The sequence below is a fragment of the Equus quagga genome, chromosome 1, assembly GCF_021613505.1.
Source record: "Equus quagga isolate Etosha38 chromosome 1, UCLA_HA_Equagga_1.0, whole genome shotgun sequence".
Taxonomy (NCBI): domain Eukaryota; kingdom Metazoa; phylum Chordata; class Mammalia; order Perissodactyla; family Equidae; genus Equus; species Equus quagga.
Genome location: NC_060267.1, coordinates 51,876,639 through 51,891,616, shown reverse-complemented (window position 1 = coordinate 51,891,616; position 14,978 = coordinate 51,876,639). Strand labels below are relative to the sequence as shown.

General features: G+C 52.2%; 1 protein-coding gene across 1 annotated transcript in view; it reads right to left on the bottom strand.

The window, feature by feature from the left end:
• The window catches only part of VWF (von Willebrand factor), a 159,186-nt gene that overhangs the window by 118,212 nt on the left and 25,996 nt on the right, over window positions 1–14,978 (bottom strand). The window contains exon 7 of the mRNA XM_046661799.1: window positions 1,356–1,572. Within this exon, the coding sequence (XP_046517755.1) occupies window positions 1,356–1,572 (217 nt within the window). The remainder of the gene's footprint in view (window positions 1–1,355; window positions 1,573–14,978) is intronic.

Sequence of the window (14,978 nt, the reverse complement as noted above, 5' to 3'; positions counted from 1 at the left end):
TCTCCAGGTGATACCAAACTCTGCTGGGCTGAAAATGAATGGCCTCCTGGGACCAAGCAGGGGGTGATAGTGTCCTCCATCACATCCCTGCTCTTAAGGGCTCCTCTTCCTGATGAGAGTGGCCCCAGTCAAATGCCCCACCTGGCACGGGGCACACTCCTTCACGCCTACTTTCCCCGCACAGTGACGGTCATCCCGTATTTAATCCCACTGTGGAGCAGGACTGCCTTCAAAGCTTATCACCTCAGCATCTGTGCTCCCTGCTGGCCTCGCTCCCTGGGGTCAAGGACTGGCTCTCCTTTCCCTCTCCACCCCGGGGCCGACTGACGCTCAGGCCATCTGAAGGACCGGAACATGCCAACCCTCTTTACTGGGCTTCACAACACCAAACACGTGCCCCCACCCCCTCTCCTCCAAGACACCTCAGGTACGCCTGACCCCACCTTCAAAAACCAAAAAAACAGCCACCCCGCCTTACAGAGGAGAACCCAGCTGCTAATAACCACCTTTCTCACACCCCCAGAGCAAAGATGAAAGCCTCACATTTACAAGCTAAAAAAACACAAACTGGAAAAGGTGTGCATAGTGTAAACATTTGGCCTGCTCTCCGGTCTCTATCAGTCCAGACGATCTGCAAAATTATTGCAAACTGGCTGTGCATGTGCACGTGGAAGGCCTAGAGAGGGAGGAGGCTTCTTGCAAGGTGACCCCGGAAGCTCCACCTTAATCGTGATAATTTGGAGATGATGACAATGACAATGAGATTAGAAGATCAAAACCACAGGCACCAGGAAGTAAGGGGAAAGGAATGGGGAGCATCATGCCTGGAGGAGAGAAGGTTAGTTTAATGAAAGGGAAGAACTTAACCAAAGCCAGACCAGATCTCCACGATCACCCCTGGGGACAGGCTGGCCAACTTGCCACTGCTTGTCCAGTCAGACAGGCAGTCAGTGGACATTAACTGATTTGCACAACTGTTGAGATTCTGGTCGGAGGCGGAGCACGTTTTCGAGTCCAGGGGATGGATTTCCTGGGGGAGTCACGGGGAAGCAAGAAAGGAGAAATGACACGGGAAACTTGGCAAGGTCTTTCAAGCCTCTCTCCCATTTTTAAGGGAGGGGACTCCCTCTGCAGGCCAGTGGTCTATGACCAGGTGGCAGAGGGCAGCAGCAGGGCAGGAACCGGGCCCAGGGACGTGGCGGCTTGGCAGGCACTGGCTGGCTGGGGGGTAGGGGATGTGGTAAAGGCACATGAGTGTGGCACAGCCCGAAATCTTCCTGAGTGACACCCCAGGACAGACACCACTCAGCCCCCGCCCCAGAGCACCTCCCAGCGGGGAGGAAACCCTGACTTACGGCACGCGCTGTGGTCCGTCCAGCCATACAACACCATCCCCTGCTGGGCACAGGCCCGCGCATACTCCAGGAGGGCAGCGCAAGAGCACTGCAGCCCCTGGGCACACGGGCACAGCGCCTTCTCACACAGGGCCACGAAAGGTTCAGGGTCCACCAGCGGGTGGCAGCGGGCAAACACCGAGACAGTCTTCAGAAGTTGGCACTGCTCCCACATGTCCTGCAGGAACAAGATGCTACCTCAGCAAAGGCGCAGCCAGGCGGCCCTGGCTCCTGGGTGCATTCGCATAGTGTCTCCCTGAGGGTGGCACTGTGGAGACCTAGCCCTGCCTGGAAACCAAGGATGCCCCGCACACCGAGACGGTATGGGGCTCCCAGTAGGTGCTTATCAACATTTGTCCAATTAAACAGTCCATCCTCAAAGGAAAGCTACTGGACTCCTGCTAGGGGAAACGGACCGAGACTAAGCTATGTCCCAGAGCCCTGGAAATGCAGAGTGCAAGGCCCTGGGACTGCCCGCGGCGCAGGCAGCATCCTCTGAAGGGAAAGAGCAGAGAGAAGAGTGAAAGGAGTGCTGGACTTGGAGCTCACCGGAACTCCGCAGGGCCCAGGGATGCTGACCAGCACCTGTTCTGCACTGACCTGGTCACCTCCCCTCCCTGACCTCGGTCTGCTCCACTATAAACAAGGAGGTGGGACAGGAGTTTGACGAAGTCGAGATCCCCGGGCCTTGCCAGAGACTTAACCTCGGTCCGTTGCGGGTGCTGTTCAGCAATACATTTTTTTCACACATTCCCGAGGTGATTCCCGGGACCAGTCCGGACCAGTTCCCATCAGCAAAAGACATGCTAGGATCCTACGAAATGTCCCGGAGACACTGCCAGGCGATGGCTATTTCCGCTCTGTTGATACCCTCAACTCGATAACGCAAGGCAGGTTTGGAATTGTTGTCACTGATCACTCCTGTAACACGGTAGTATAAACACTCCTCTGTGTTGTATTTGTAAACATCTCTGCATTCTGTGCTTTAATGATGCTAAATGCACATCTTTTTCACAGTTTAACATCTCAAAAACTGGGGCGCATCTTACAATCACAGCTTTAATTGGCAGCTTTTTCCTTCTTAGTGATACATGGAGCAAGGACGTGTCTTAGAATCGGCAATGTCTTGGATCTGACACAATCCAGTATTGTCGCTATAAGTGATCCCCAGTGGCTGCATTGGTTCCTTCATGCAGAGGCATGCTCTCCAACCGGAGGCCAGCAGTTAGTGAAAGGACTTCAGACAAAAAGAAAGACGAGAGTATCTAAACAGAGGGCTGAGTCCTGAAGGGGAAACCTGAGCAAATCAGTGTTCGTAAAGGGGACAGTGAGAAAAAAAAGAAGACAGAAATGACCAGTTTTGAGGAGAGGGAAATCCAGTCTGCTGGAACTGTACAAAGTACAGCCAGAGCAAGCCAGGAACCAGCCGGTGGAGCTCGTCTTTTGTGGCACCACAGAAAGCCTAGGGGAATGGAAACCTCACCCAGGGCTGCTCACCATCCACAAGAACCAGCCGGCAGCACCAGGGACGTGCTGTGGTCCCAGGGACATCCCTGTCCTGCCCACCGGGACCCTGCCCCCCGCCCAGGCTGCACAGATTCTGCCATCAGAACCAGGCAGGCAGGGCAGAAGGCCACAGCCGCACCTTGATCATCACAGGCCCTGGGGGGATCCAGGGCAGGTCTAGGGCCCAGCAGGCCCAAGAAGTTGGGCACAGCTGGTTCCCTCTGTGACTCAGAAAAGCAGCAGCCGCCCAGGCCACTGCACTGCAGATCCGCAGCTGGCCGACTCCCGGGCGAGCACGGTTAGCAGCTCTGCACACTGGGAGCAGACTGCTGAGAGCAGCACTCCCTCGGTGACCCGCCCTGCTGAGTGACCCCTCTGGGTTGGAGACTCCACACCTAAAGTGAATTAGAGAAGAAGTACAGGCTTAAGCCCAGCTCTGCCACTTCCTGGCGGTGGGGACTGAGGCAGATCTCCTCCTCTTGTTGGAGAAGGATGTCCTTGAGTGAATGGGGACAATAGCAACAGGCACAGCCTCGTGGGTGGTGTGAAGATGCACAGAGCCTGGCGCCAAGCATGAATGGGGCCAAGTGGATGAATGAAGACTGCTGTCACAGGTACCGTGACCAGTGAGGTCTCAGGTGATGACACCCATCCTTCCATTTGCCATCTTAAGCACTTGACACAGGGGAAACTGAGGGTTCTGAGACAATGCCAGGAGGAGTCCTGCCCTGGACTTGTTGGGACTTCACAGCCCGATCCAAGTTCCGCCCCTTCCACAGGCTAGCTGTGTGACCTTGGGCTGTTGACTTGACCCCTCCTCCTCTGTAGAATGGGGCTAATACTGACAGTGCCTACCTGAAAAGACTGAAGTGAAGACGGAATGAAATAATGCACATAGAAGGTTTAGCCTAATGAATGGGGACCTCATATCATCATCATCATCATCGATATCCTGGCCACCAGAGAGATCCCTTCCATTGTCCCTCCTGCCATTAGGCTTATTCTCCAGAATGGTGAGCATGTCACCAGTAGGACAGAAGGACACCTTTGTCCCTTTCCCCATCTTGATCTCCCTGGGCTGCACAGGGATGAACGGTTGCCCTGGCAACATTATCAGTTCACTAGGCTCTTGGGGGCTCCATGGTGAATAGAGGGGCTTCTCTTGTTAATCTTTTATTTGGGAGGGTCACACTCCCCCAGGACACAGTAGGTTTCTTTCCAGTGGGGCATGGGTCAGGGTCCCGCTCTTCTTCAGAATAGGTGGGTCTAAAGATCTTCATCGTCACCGGCAAGTTGCACTGAGGCCAGCGTCTGGTTCTTTCCCTTCTGCCATACCACCTGCCCCATCCCATCCCAGAAACACCCACAAAGTGAGGTTACTGGACTCCTTGGGGGCAGCTGAGGACATCCCCAAGGGGGCCAGAGGCTTGGGCTCTTGCCTACCTGCTTCCCTACCCACAATTTAGAACCAGAGAATAACTCTAAAAAGGCAATGTTATAGGGTTTTTCTAGTGACTGCTGCCATCACCTGGGCTGTAGGACTGTGGCTTGGAGCAGTCCCTGCACAGGACCAACTCCCTCAGGCACAGGGACCAGGTCGCCAGGGCTCTCCCCAGCAGACCCAGTAGAGCCAGAGGAAAGGAGAGACCCAGGAGCCCAGGTGTCCCCTCCCATCTCCGAGCAACGGTGGGCAGAGCCCAGCATGGCCTGTCTCCAGCTGGCCCGCATTCATCTTTTTCCTGCTCAGAGGAAAAGTGGGAACAGTGCTCCAGCACATTTTCCGGGAGGTCCCTTGAGGTATTAAATGGTTTATAGAAAGCCTTAGCAAGAAGGGTGTTTTCTGCTTATTTGCCTGCAGGATAGGAGTGGACTTCTGCAGAAACACCACCTCTCTTCTTAGAACAATTCCTTCGGCCTCTACTGTACGCACTTGAAACCTGGCTAGGATTTCTTTCTCAGCAGAGTCAAAAGGAAAAGTCTGTACCCCCATCTTGCCCTCGAGTCTCCCTCTTCTCAGCCTTGGCCTACTAGAGTGACCACAGTCTGAGGGTCAGGCAGGACTTCCAGATGTCCGCCAACCCCTGCGGCCGGGCTGCCCTCTGCCTGTGGCTGCAGCACGGTGGCACATCTGCCTCCCTGTCAGTGCCTCCCAGGCTTCCCCGTGCTAGCCCAGGTGGCCCTGCCAGGCCAGGCCAGGCCTCGAGACAGGACGCCTCCAGAGAAATCAGTCCAAGATGGAGCCGACATCAAGTCCTCTCAGACCAAGAGTAAAGACGCGGACCAGTAGGAGGTGACCAAACCTTCGCTGAACCAGCCTTGGCTGTGTGGCCTCTAGGTCTCCAGCAGTATGTCCAGGTTGATACAAAGACAACTCTGACTATGCCCCACTCCAGCTTAGAGGGCAAAGCGCCGGCCCATTAGCGAGGCAGCAAGGCCAGGCCTGCCATGATCTGAGCCCAGCCTAACTCTCCAGCTCACGCCTCCCCACCCCCACCTTCTGCATCACTGATGGCGTCCTGAACGGCTCCCGACACCGTGTTCAATTTGCTGCCCTGTGCCAGGCACAAAGGATACAACAGAAAGCAGACTTTCCCCTGGGCCTCACGAAGCCTAACAAGGGAACATGGCCCTCTTCCTCTCCCCATGGCCCTCCCCTAACTCCCCCTGCTTCAGGCCAGCTAACTCCTGCTCAACCTCTCAGCTCAGGAGCCACCTTTTCCAGGAAGGCTTCTCAGATCAGTTCCCCGTGTCCCCACCCCACCGGGTTAGATGCTCCCTCTTGGTGCATCTACTCTTGTCCTGAGATTATCCATTTCTGCGGCCATCTCCCCCATTTCCCTGCAGTTTTTCAAAGACAGGAGCTGAATTCCCAGGGCGCACAGACTAGGCAATGAGGCAGTGCTGGATCAAACCCCCCAGTGGCGAAGACAAGGATGTGCAAGTCACAGTCTCCAGTTCTCAGGGAGCTTTCAATCTACCTGAACCAAGTGTTTCCGTGGGGAACGTTCACAGAACAGTCTGAAGACATGGTCTCAACGTAAAGGTGACCCCCCAGTGACGCGGCCAACTGCAGCTGGAAGGAACCTGCATCTGAGATGCCAGGGAAGGCTTCCTGAAAGGAGGCGAAGTCTGAGCTGGGCTCTGGATGCTACACAGGCCTTCGGCTTCAGGGCAGGAGGACGGCCAAGCAGGCAAGGCCAACAGCATAAGTTCAGGCAGGAGGAGAAATTGGGTAATTAGGGTCGAACCAAACCCTGAGACTGAAGCCCAGTGTTGCCAAGACACCACAGGAAAGGCCCAGCTGGCCCTGGGGCACCGTGCTAATGGGTGAGTGGCCTCAGCTTGTCTTGGCAGATAGTTGTGGCCCCTGTCATATCACAAACCTAACCAGACTCTCCAGATAAGTTCAGGTTTCCTGCCCATGCCAGTCTGCAGACCCTTCGTTTGCTACTTGCTCACTGAAGTTCTCATGGGTGCCTTTCTCTGATTCCCAGGTTACGCCATCTGCTTTAGGATTTGGTGAATGGACTTGTGTTCACTTTACCCAAGCCATCCAGCATTTTGGCACGTCTCCGCCGACCTCCCCCGTCCTTGGGAACTGGGCATGGTCACACTCGGCACTGTGTCAGGTGGGCAGAGCAGCAGGAGACAAGCTCTTGGAGAGCTGGGGCAGCCCCTCTGGCTTCTCGCCCCCCGCCCAGCCATGGGAGGCTGTGACTCACAGAGCCCCCAGGCCGGAAGGCCCTCCGCAGAGTCTGCCCATCTTCCTGCTTTAGGGAAAGGCAGACACAAACCCTCCTCCCTCCACAGCTGAGCGCACTCTCTTCTAACCCAGCTCAACAAAGCGCTTCAGGGACACCTCATCACCCCCTCCCACAAACCGGCTCTTCAGAAGTCTGAAGACGCCTTCGAAAAACACAAACTTCCCTGGGGAAAGGCTAGATAAACACAGTCTTTCAGATTTGAAACTGAGGCATGGAGAGAGTGAAGAATTTATTAGGTCAACGATTCTCAAATGTGGTCCGGGGACCCCCTACAGATTCCCAAGATCCTCTCAGGGATCCATAAAGTGAAAACTACATTCATAATAATACTAAGATCTTCTCTGTCCTTTTTGCTTTCATTCTTTCCTAAGTGCACAGCAGAATTTTCCAGAGGCTACGTGATGTATGATGTCACAACAGACTGACTGCAGAAACGGATATGAGAATCAGCTGATTTCTCTGAAGCCAGACAGTAAAGAGATTTGCAAAACTGTGAAACAATGTCCTTCTTCTCCCGAAACTTTTTTTATGTTTGGAATGTATAGTTATTTTTTATTAAAAAATGTTATTCATGTTAAATATAATGCGTTTATTATTTTTAAATGAATTAGTATGCTTTAAACTTTTCCGTTTTTACCTCTAATATGGTAAATATCCATAGCTATCACCCACATAAACAAACCTCTTTGAGTCCTTATCATTTGTAAGAGGGAAAGGGTTCCTTGGACTACACAGTTTGCTAACCGCTGCACTAGTGTAGGGGTGACCATCAGGACTCAAACCCTGATTCCACCCCACAGGCCAGTCACCTGTCATCAAATCAGTGCCCAAGGTTTTCCTCGCGCTCGATGCATGCAGCCCTCCGTGCCTTGTTTCCTAACAATCATGTCAGAAGACAGTGCAGTACAGTGGATACAGCGCATGCGTTAGAAACATGGGTGGGCTGGAGTCGCAACCCCATCACTTCCAGAGTGTGTGACGTTAGGAAAATCGTCTCACTTCTCTGCACATCTGTCTCCTCACCTGTTAAGGAGGGAGAGTGCAGGAGAGATTGAAAGGGACCCAGTATGTTCTCTTCTTTCTTCATCATAGGAGCCTCTGTTTTCAGTTTTCCCCTAGGCATACAGCCACTGGGAAGTGAGAACCCATTTCCCAGCCTCCCCTGCAGCTGGGGTAGCCATGGGACTAAGCTTTTCCCAGTAGGACATAAGCAGAAGGGTCATGGGCAACTTCCAGGAAGTGCCCTCAAAAGGAAAGGGCACTTCTTTCCCCATCCTTTCTCTTCCTACTGCTTGGAATGTGGTTGTGATGCCTGAGTCTTGAGCTGCCATCTAGGACCATGAAGTAGAAGCCCCATGCTGAGGACAACAGAGAAATGAGACAGAAGGACCTTGGATCCCAACACCATGGGGTCCTGTACTGGCCCTGGACCTCCCACTCCAAGCTTCTTTACAATGGGAGAGAAATAAACTTCCATACTGCATAAGTTGTCGTTACTTTAGGTGTCCTGTCACTCGCCGCAGAACTTAACTCCTAACTCAGAGAGAAATACCTACTGCAGAAGGTTGATGCAAAATAAAATTAAATGGGATTACGCAGGAAGGCACTCAAGTGCTTGAAACTATCATCATTGGCCAGCTGTGAATACTAGCCAAACAGTTCGAAAAGGCTTCTCCTCAGCTCTCTGCTAAACCATTCTGGCAGCGAGACAAAAAGATGGTCAGCTCATTTGCACACTTCCAGCATCTCCCTGGCTCCAGTGCCAGGCAGCAGCTCCTTCTATCTTCCTCCATCTCTTGTCTGTGGTGCCAGAGTCTGGCGAGAGCACTCCAGCCGCAGCTCCATCAATCCATGACCTCACCCTGCCTGAGTGGGGGTGCAGACCCAATTGCGGCCCATCTTAATCACATTTTCAGCTCATTAAAGAAGACCAGGCCTCTTCCCCGGAGATGCCAGCCAGTTGGAGGGAGGGAGAGAGAAAAGAAGCACATCTCCCTGGTGGCAGGAGGTATGGGGGAGGAGAACAAGCAGGAGCAAGAGAGCTGAAGCTTAGCTGTTGTGTTTGTTCCCAAACAGCTGACAAAGGAGAAGGGAGGGGCGCGTTCCTAGGGCTGATGTGAGCAAAGAAAGGAGAGGCTAACATACAAAGTGAAAGATTGTTCAGCCAAGCCCCGAGCTTTCCAGCCCTGGGGTGGGCGTCCTGCACTGCCCCTGGAGGAGGTATGGAGGTGCCTGGTCCAAAGAAGTGGGTTCAAGAACTCACCCCGGTGGCAGGACACAGTTTCTCATTGGTCAGCCAGCAAGAATGGATGCAAGAGGCTTGCTGATTCTATTTATAACTTCTGGCTGGACTCAGATTCCCACCCACATTCCACGATCTGGCTCACAAAGACCCCGTGAAACTGACTGACGGATTTCCTGCAAGTGGATGGTTTTCAAGGAGCTGGACGTTCCTTTCTCTGAGATAGTTAAGCAAGAGCCCTCATGAGAAGTAGGGTAACTGAATATGTCACAGAAGTCCCCAGAGCCAGAAGAGATGGCACCGAGGCCTCCAAAGGACCCGCCTCACCCTCCGCACTGGTCTCCTGGAGGCATTTGAACAATTCTCAGGGATCAGGGCAGGCCTCAGCTGGCTGGGAGAGCAAGGGCCAAGTGCCAGCCCTGGGCTCCTACTGTGGGGTCTGCTGGAGCTCTAGGATGGAACCACTCCCCCTTCCTGCCCCCAGCAAGGAAAGGTGACAGCTCTGTGATAAGAGCTGATGCCCCTGAGCTGCCATGCCACTTACCATTCTTTTGGCAATTCCTTGTTTACTGACCCAAGATAGCATTTCTGTTGTTCTCTTTCCTGGTGGTTCAATTTCTCATATGTGTCTTGCCCCTTAAACAAGATTGCAAATCCACCTTGCACAGTTTTAGCATCACTCAAGCCATACAAAGCATCTCAATAAGTATGTGTGAATGGTACCATTAGATTCCTGCTCATTCTTGTCCTCACCAGGGGAAAGGACAAGAGAAAGAAAGCCACTCAGGGCATATTTTGTTCAAAGATTTTGAGATTGTTATGTTGGGGAGGCTTTTGAACTGAAAGCCTGAGTACACAGAACTTAGCTGACCATCCTCAAGGATTTGTCAAATAAGTCCCCTAAAGACCATGTTCTACTTAACTTGAGGGAAATCTTTGAAACCCTATGGCAGCCCCTGATCTCTGCCATAAGGCTAGACCCTCAAAGACACAGTGGCCAAGGTCACTCCTGTCCCACCACAAGCTCCTGGGCCCACTGCCCCTTCCACCCTGCACTCGGTGAGCGAATTTGCTCTAAACGAAAAGCCTGCTCATTCGGTCAGGTGTAGGTAGAGCTCTGTTCACCTTAGAGAGGGAAAACTGAGCTGCAGAGCAGGAAAGTAAGCACATGAGGACACCAGGTGAAACTGGGGACGGCACCCTGGATGCCTGGACCTCAGCAAAGCACGCAAAATAAATCCTCTCTCCTTAGCCTACACATAACTCAAAAGAGACTCAAGAGAGCAGTTCTCACTCTGCAAATGGGAGAAGGGGGTGTGTGTAGTTGTGTTCACATCCCAACTCTGAGCTAAGCATCCCTGGGGTACAGTGGGTGGACACCCTGTCTGTAAAACCAGGTCGGTCACGGTGCTGTCATCTGACGACTAACTCCTCTGGAGGTCCTGGGTCAGAAGGGTCTTTCCTTGAGAACTGACCTTCCCTGGACCAGACTCTCAACCACAGTCTCTTTATCCATCACAACTGTTCTACCAAGCAAATGAATGTAACAAAATTTTTCCCAATCTCTGAGAAAACTCTACTCCAGGCCAAGTCACCCAATTAGGTGAATGGAAGAGGCTGAGAGAAGAAGGAGGAATGCCAGGAGTGGGCCTGGCCAGGGAGCCTCCAGCTCTGCCAGGGCACTCAGCACCTGGGCCAAGTGCCTTGTGCTTAAATCACCTCCCTCCAGGCCTGTGAGCTCCCTGCCAGCGGGCAACTGCGAGCAGAAACAGTCAAAAGAGCTGGGTGTATACTTTGCAAATAAAAGGCTTGGGCAATTTTCATGAGGACGTGAAGAGTGAATAGCGTTCCCAACAGAATGAGTCTTTTATGTGCCTCTCTGTGCTATCGAGGGGACGCATTATGGTTATTCAAAGTAAGCATTCAAAGTATTTACAAATGTTAGCTTGTGCCGGACAGGTGACTTCCTGGTGGAGAGGAATTACGGTGGACCTCACGCTGTTCCAGAGGAAGGGGAGAGGGAGAAAATGTGCAGACAGGAACAGCAAAGAACAAAGGGAATAAGCATTGTGCTCACTGAATAAACACCAAGTTCGGAGCCCGGGGAAAACAGGCGATCAGGGACTATTAGGTGACCGATGGGAGTACGATTAGACGTGGACACCTCAATAAGACCCGGAGAAACCAGCCTGGAAGGATCTTGCTCCTCCACTATTCAAGGCCATGAGGAAGGACTTTATCTTCAAATGGGGATAAAAAAAAAAAAAGGAGAGACTTATCAGAGGCCCAAGAAGGCCGCCTGGGACCGAGCTCTGCAAGATAGCTGGGAAGATTCCAGCAAGGACGTCTCAAAGACTTGACTCTTCAAGTCAAGGTTACAGCACCACCTGTCTACCTGGATACAGTTTGTGGAGAGCGTTCATGCAGTGGGCAGGGGGCTGGACTGGAGAGCTTCTAGAATCTCTCCCCACTCTGAGTTTTTATGAGCCTAAGATTCCTAACATTGATGAAAAGAAGTTTCTTCTGCTCCAGACGCCTGCCTGAGGTTGATGCAGTGATGGATGATTCCCCATGGGAAGGCTGAGTAATAATAACTGGCGCGCTCAGTCTGCTCAGGAGACACTGGTCATCTTGAGGATGAGTTCTGACGAGGTACATGGAGAGAGCTCTGCAGCCAGAGGCATGAAAGGGTCCTCACCTTCAGATGGCAGTAGAAAAAGCAGGATATGACCTCCCCTCGACTCAAGGGGAAGTGATCCTGAGCAGGAGCATGGTTGCAGGGCCTGCAGCTCCCAGCAGAAGCAAAGCCAAGGCCATGGCCATCGAGTATAGCTCCACAGGTCACACAGTACATGGTGGCAACACACCACAGACGCTACTGTTCACATCGTAGACACACACATGCATACTTACATTCTAGGTATATTTTTAATTTTTATTATGGCAATTTCCCCGCAGCTGGTGGTAAAGTGTCCTGAGGAAGGGGTGCCTGTTCTAATGAGCTAGAGCCCTACATAGGCTGGCTGCAGCCCGGTCCAGCTTCCTGGAGCCTTGGGCTTCGTGTTGCAGACAGGACTGCAGGACAAAGACAAGGTCCCTTTATGAGGTTCAGCCCTTGCTGACAATCCCCAGATGGACAGAATTTAAAAAAGAAAGAAAGAAAGAAAGTGACCTAAGGATCTTTCTACAATGTCCATTGTGTAGTAGAGTTACCTGCAAATTAACGTCAGTTATTTGAGCATTTACGGCTTGGAGCTTTTTATTACTACGTCTACACCCTGAGCTCCAGACTCCAGTACTCTGTCTTCTGCTGGAAAAGCTGAAGAAACTGCAAATTTGCATGCAATCAAACAAGCCATCATCAGCCCCAGGAGAGAGGCTCCGGGTTTTGTTGGCATAACAAGGAAATATTCATCCCCTAATGTGATCTGGCTCTCACAATGAGCAGACTCCTTGCTACCGCCTTGGAAAGATGGAAAGTGCCAGAGAAGTGAGAGACTAGGCTCTCACAGAAAGTCCTTAGGTCAGTGTGGGCTCCCTCACAGAGCACTGTCACTGGGCCCTGGGAGCCACACAGCAAATGCTTGTCAGTGATGCCCATTTACCAGACCTGACTTCTGACCCCAGGGCCCCCTGGGACGGAGCAGGCTGTGAACAGTTCCAAAGACCAGGTTAATCACCTCCCCGGAGATGAACCATTGTGCTTCCCAGCCAAAGAGGGCGCCCTTGTCATGGGCAAACACAACCTGACCAGCTGGGACAAGCCAGGCCTCTCTTCTCAGGTAAACAATCTGAAACCAGGGGTTCTGAACTTGAAGGAGCTTGTGCCTTGGGAGGTCCACATGTTTGGGGGCCTCAGCCCAGCACGAAGAACTTGGTAACCAATTTCTTAAGCTGTTCCCAGGACACCAGTTAGTAAGGACTTGAACGCACCCTGGAGACAAAATGAGTAGCGGGAGCGCAGCTGGAGCCTCCAAAAAGCACCCCAGGAGACAAACAAGGCTCTTGGGGCCTCTCCCTCTCTCCCTCCACCCCTCCCTCCCTCCTCTTTGTCTCTGGGAGACAAAGCACTCAGTCTCCCTCCTCCGCTGGCCTCAGTATCAGGTTCTCCGTTTGAAAATCCTGTCTTCACCTCCCACTCCCTATGGAATAGTGAGAGTGTTCCCGTGTGCTCCCAGGGCCCAGGGACATTTGTCCAGCACCAAGTCTGAGTTGGCCTGTGTTTGCCAAATAAAGTGAGACCAAGCCCATGCCCTCAGTGTCAGAGGTACACACATACACAGCCCCCACCCGCCTCCCCAAGGAGGCCGCCCCTTAATCCCAGCCCTACCTAGAGAGCATTAAAGGGCTAGGGAGGGTGAACCACCTGCCAGCTACAGAACTGTAAGTGTGGAAACAAAAGAAAGAAATGACAAAACTCGCTCCACCTCCCCTCCTCACTGCAGTGGTTCCTGAGCATGCTCACTCTGCAAGTCAGGGGGCGAAGGAGCGGCTCCAGAAGAAGAGCTGGCTTCTGCCGCTGAGCCACCCTCAGTGTGCGTGTGTCTAGGGACCTTGCTCTGCTCCCAACCTCAAGCTGGGCTCAGCTCCCCAAAAGGATTGGGGTTATAATTAGGAGGAGGGGAGGAGAAAAACAATGAATTTGGGCGTCTATGCTTAAAGTACTGTGTGTGCTTGGCCTGCTTCTCCCCACTCCCTCTCTTAAAGTGTAGGCACTCCAGGGCAAACAGACAGCAGGAGGACACCAGGAGTCAATAAGCAATAATAACACAGCTCAGACACAGAGCCCCACTGGGCTAAACTATTCCTATGTCTACTTTACCCATTTGGAAACTGAGGCTTGGAGAAGGCAAGTGTCTTGCCCAGAGTTATACAGCCCGTAAGTGGTCTGGCCCCAAACACATACCCTCAGCACAATGCCGAGGCCCAAGGATGAGAAAAAATTCAAGGGGCCACCAAGGGCAAGCTTCCGATGTTTCAAAGTTTTCCTGAAAAGGAGAGGAAACTACCCCCCTTCCTCACGACAACACCTTCCTCCCAGGTGTTAGAACTGGGTCTCCCTTTGTGAGTGGCTGATACTGGGCTACATTCCAGGTAACACAGATGTTTATGGACTAGCCGGAAAATCTAGCACAAGTGAAGCACTGGAAACCCAAGAAAAAGAGCATTTGGAATATATTTGCTTGTAAATTGGAGAGTGTATTTACAATCTAGGCAGCCAGGTTGAGCATCAACCCAGAATATTTTCCTGGGCCTGACATACTCCCTGGTTCACAAGATCAAATTGTTCCATGAAAATGGAAGAGACTCACTGAGTGAGAAACCAGCTAATAATGAAGCTCTCTCATGCTAAGTTAGGGGTGGGGGGTGTTGTGTGGGTGTGTGTTTTATTCTGCTTCTAGAGTAGGAGAGGGCTAGAGTTTCTCTACTTATATGCAGACTTAGGTAAATTAGACTTCTACGAGTGAAGGATTCGGGGTAATTATTGTTGGAGGTAGTCCCGATCCCTAGATAAATAACACCACCTAATTTGCATTCATCCATCCATCAAATATTCATTGAGACCTATTATGAACTGTCTCTCCAGCCCAATCCACAGGAACACACAATCAAAGAGTTTTAGAGCTGAAAGGAACCTTAAGAATCATGGATCCCAACTCCTAAAGGAAGACACAAGGGCCACAGGTAGCCTGTGGCGATACAACCAGAAGAGAAGCAGGGGAGCCAGGCAGAGTGTGAACTCTGACTCTGCGACTTGTTAGCTGGTGACTTTGGGCAGCTACTTAACCTCCTGTGACTTCGGTTTCCTCATCGCTCTGTAGAATCATTCATGCCCAGGCAAAGGGTTTACTGTGGCCTGTCAAGTCCCGTCATGGCGGTGGTCCTGGATATAAGTGGGGGCCACCCTCTTCCTGTATGGCTGTAGGTTGGAAGAGTGTGGTTGCTCCCTGGATGAGGGGCAGGGAGGTAACACTGTTAAGTAATCAGCTCTGCAGGGGATGCTGGGTGCAGCGTAGATGCCCTTCAGAGCTGAAGGACTCACCCACCAGCAGCCAGGAGTGTTGGCTGCTA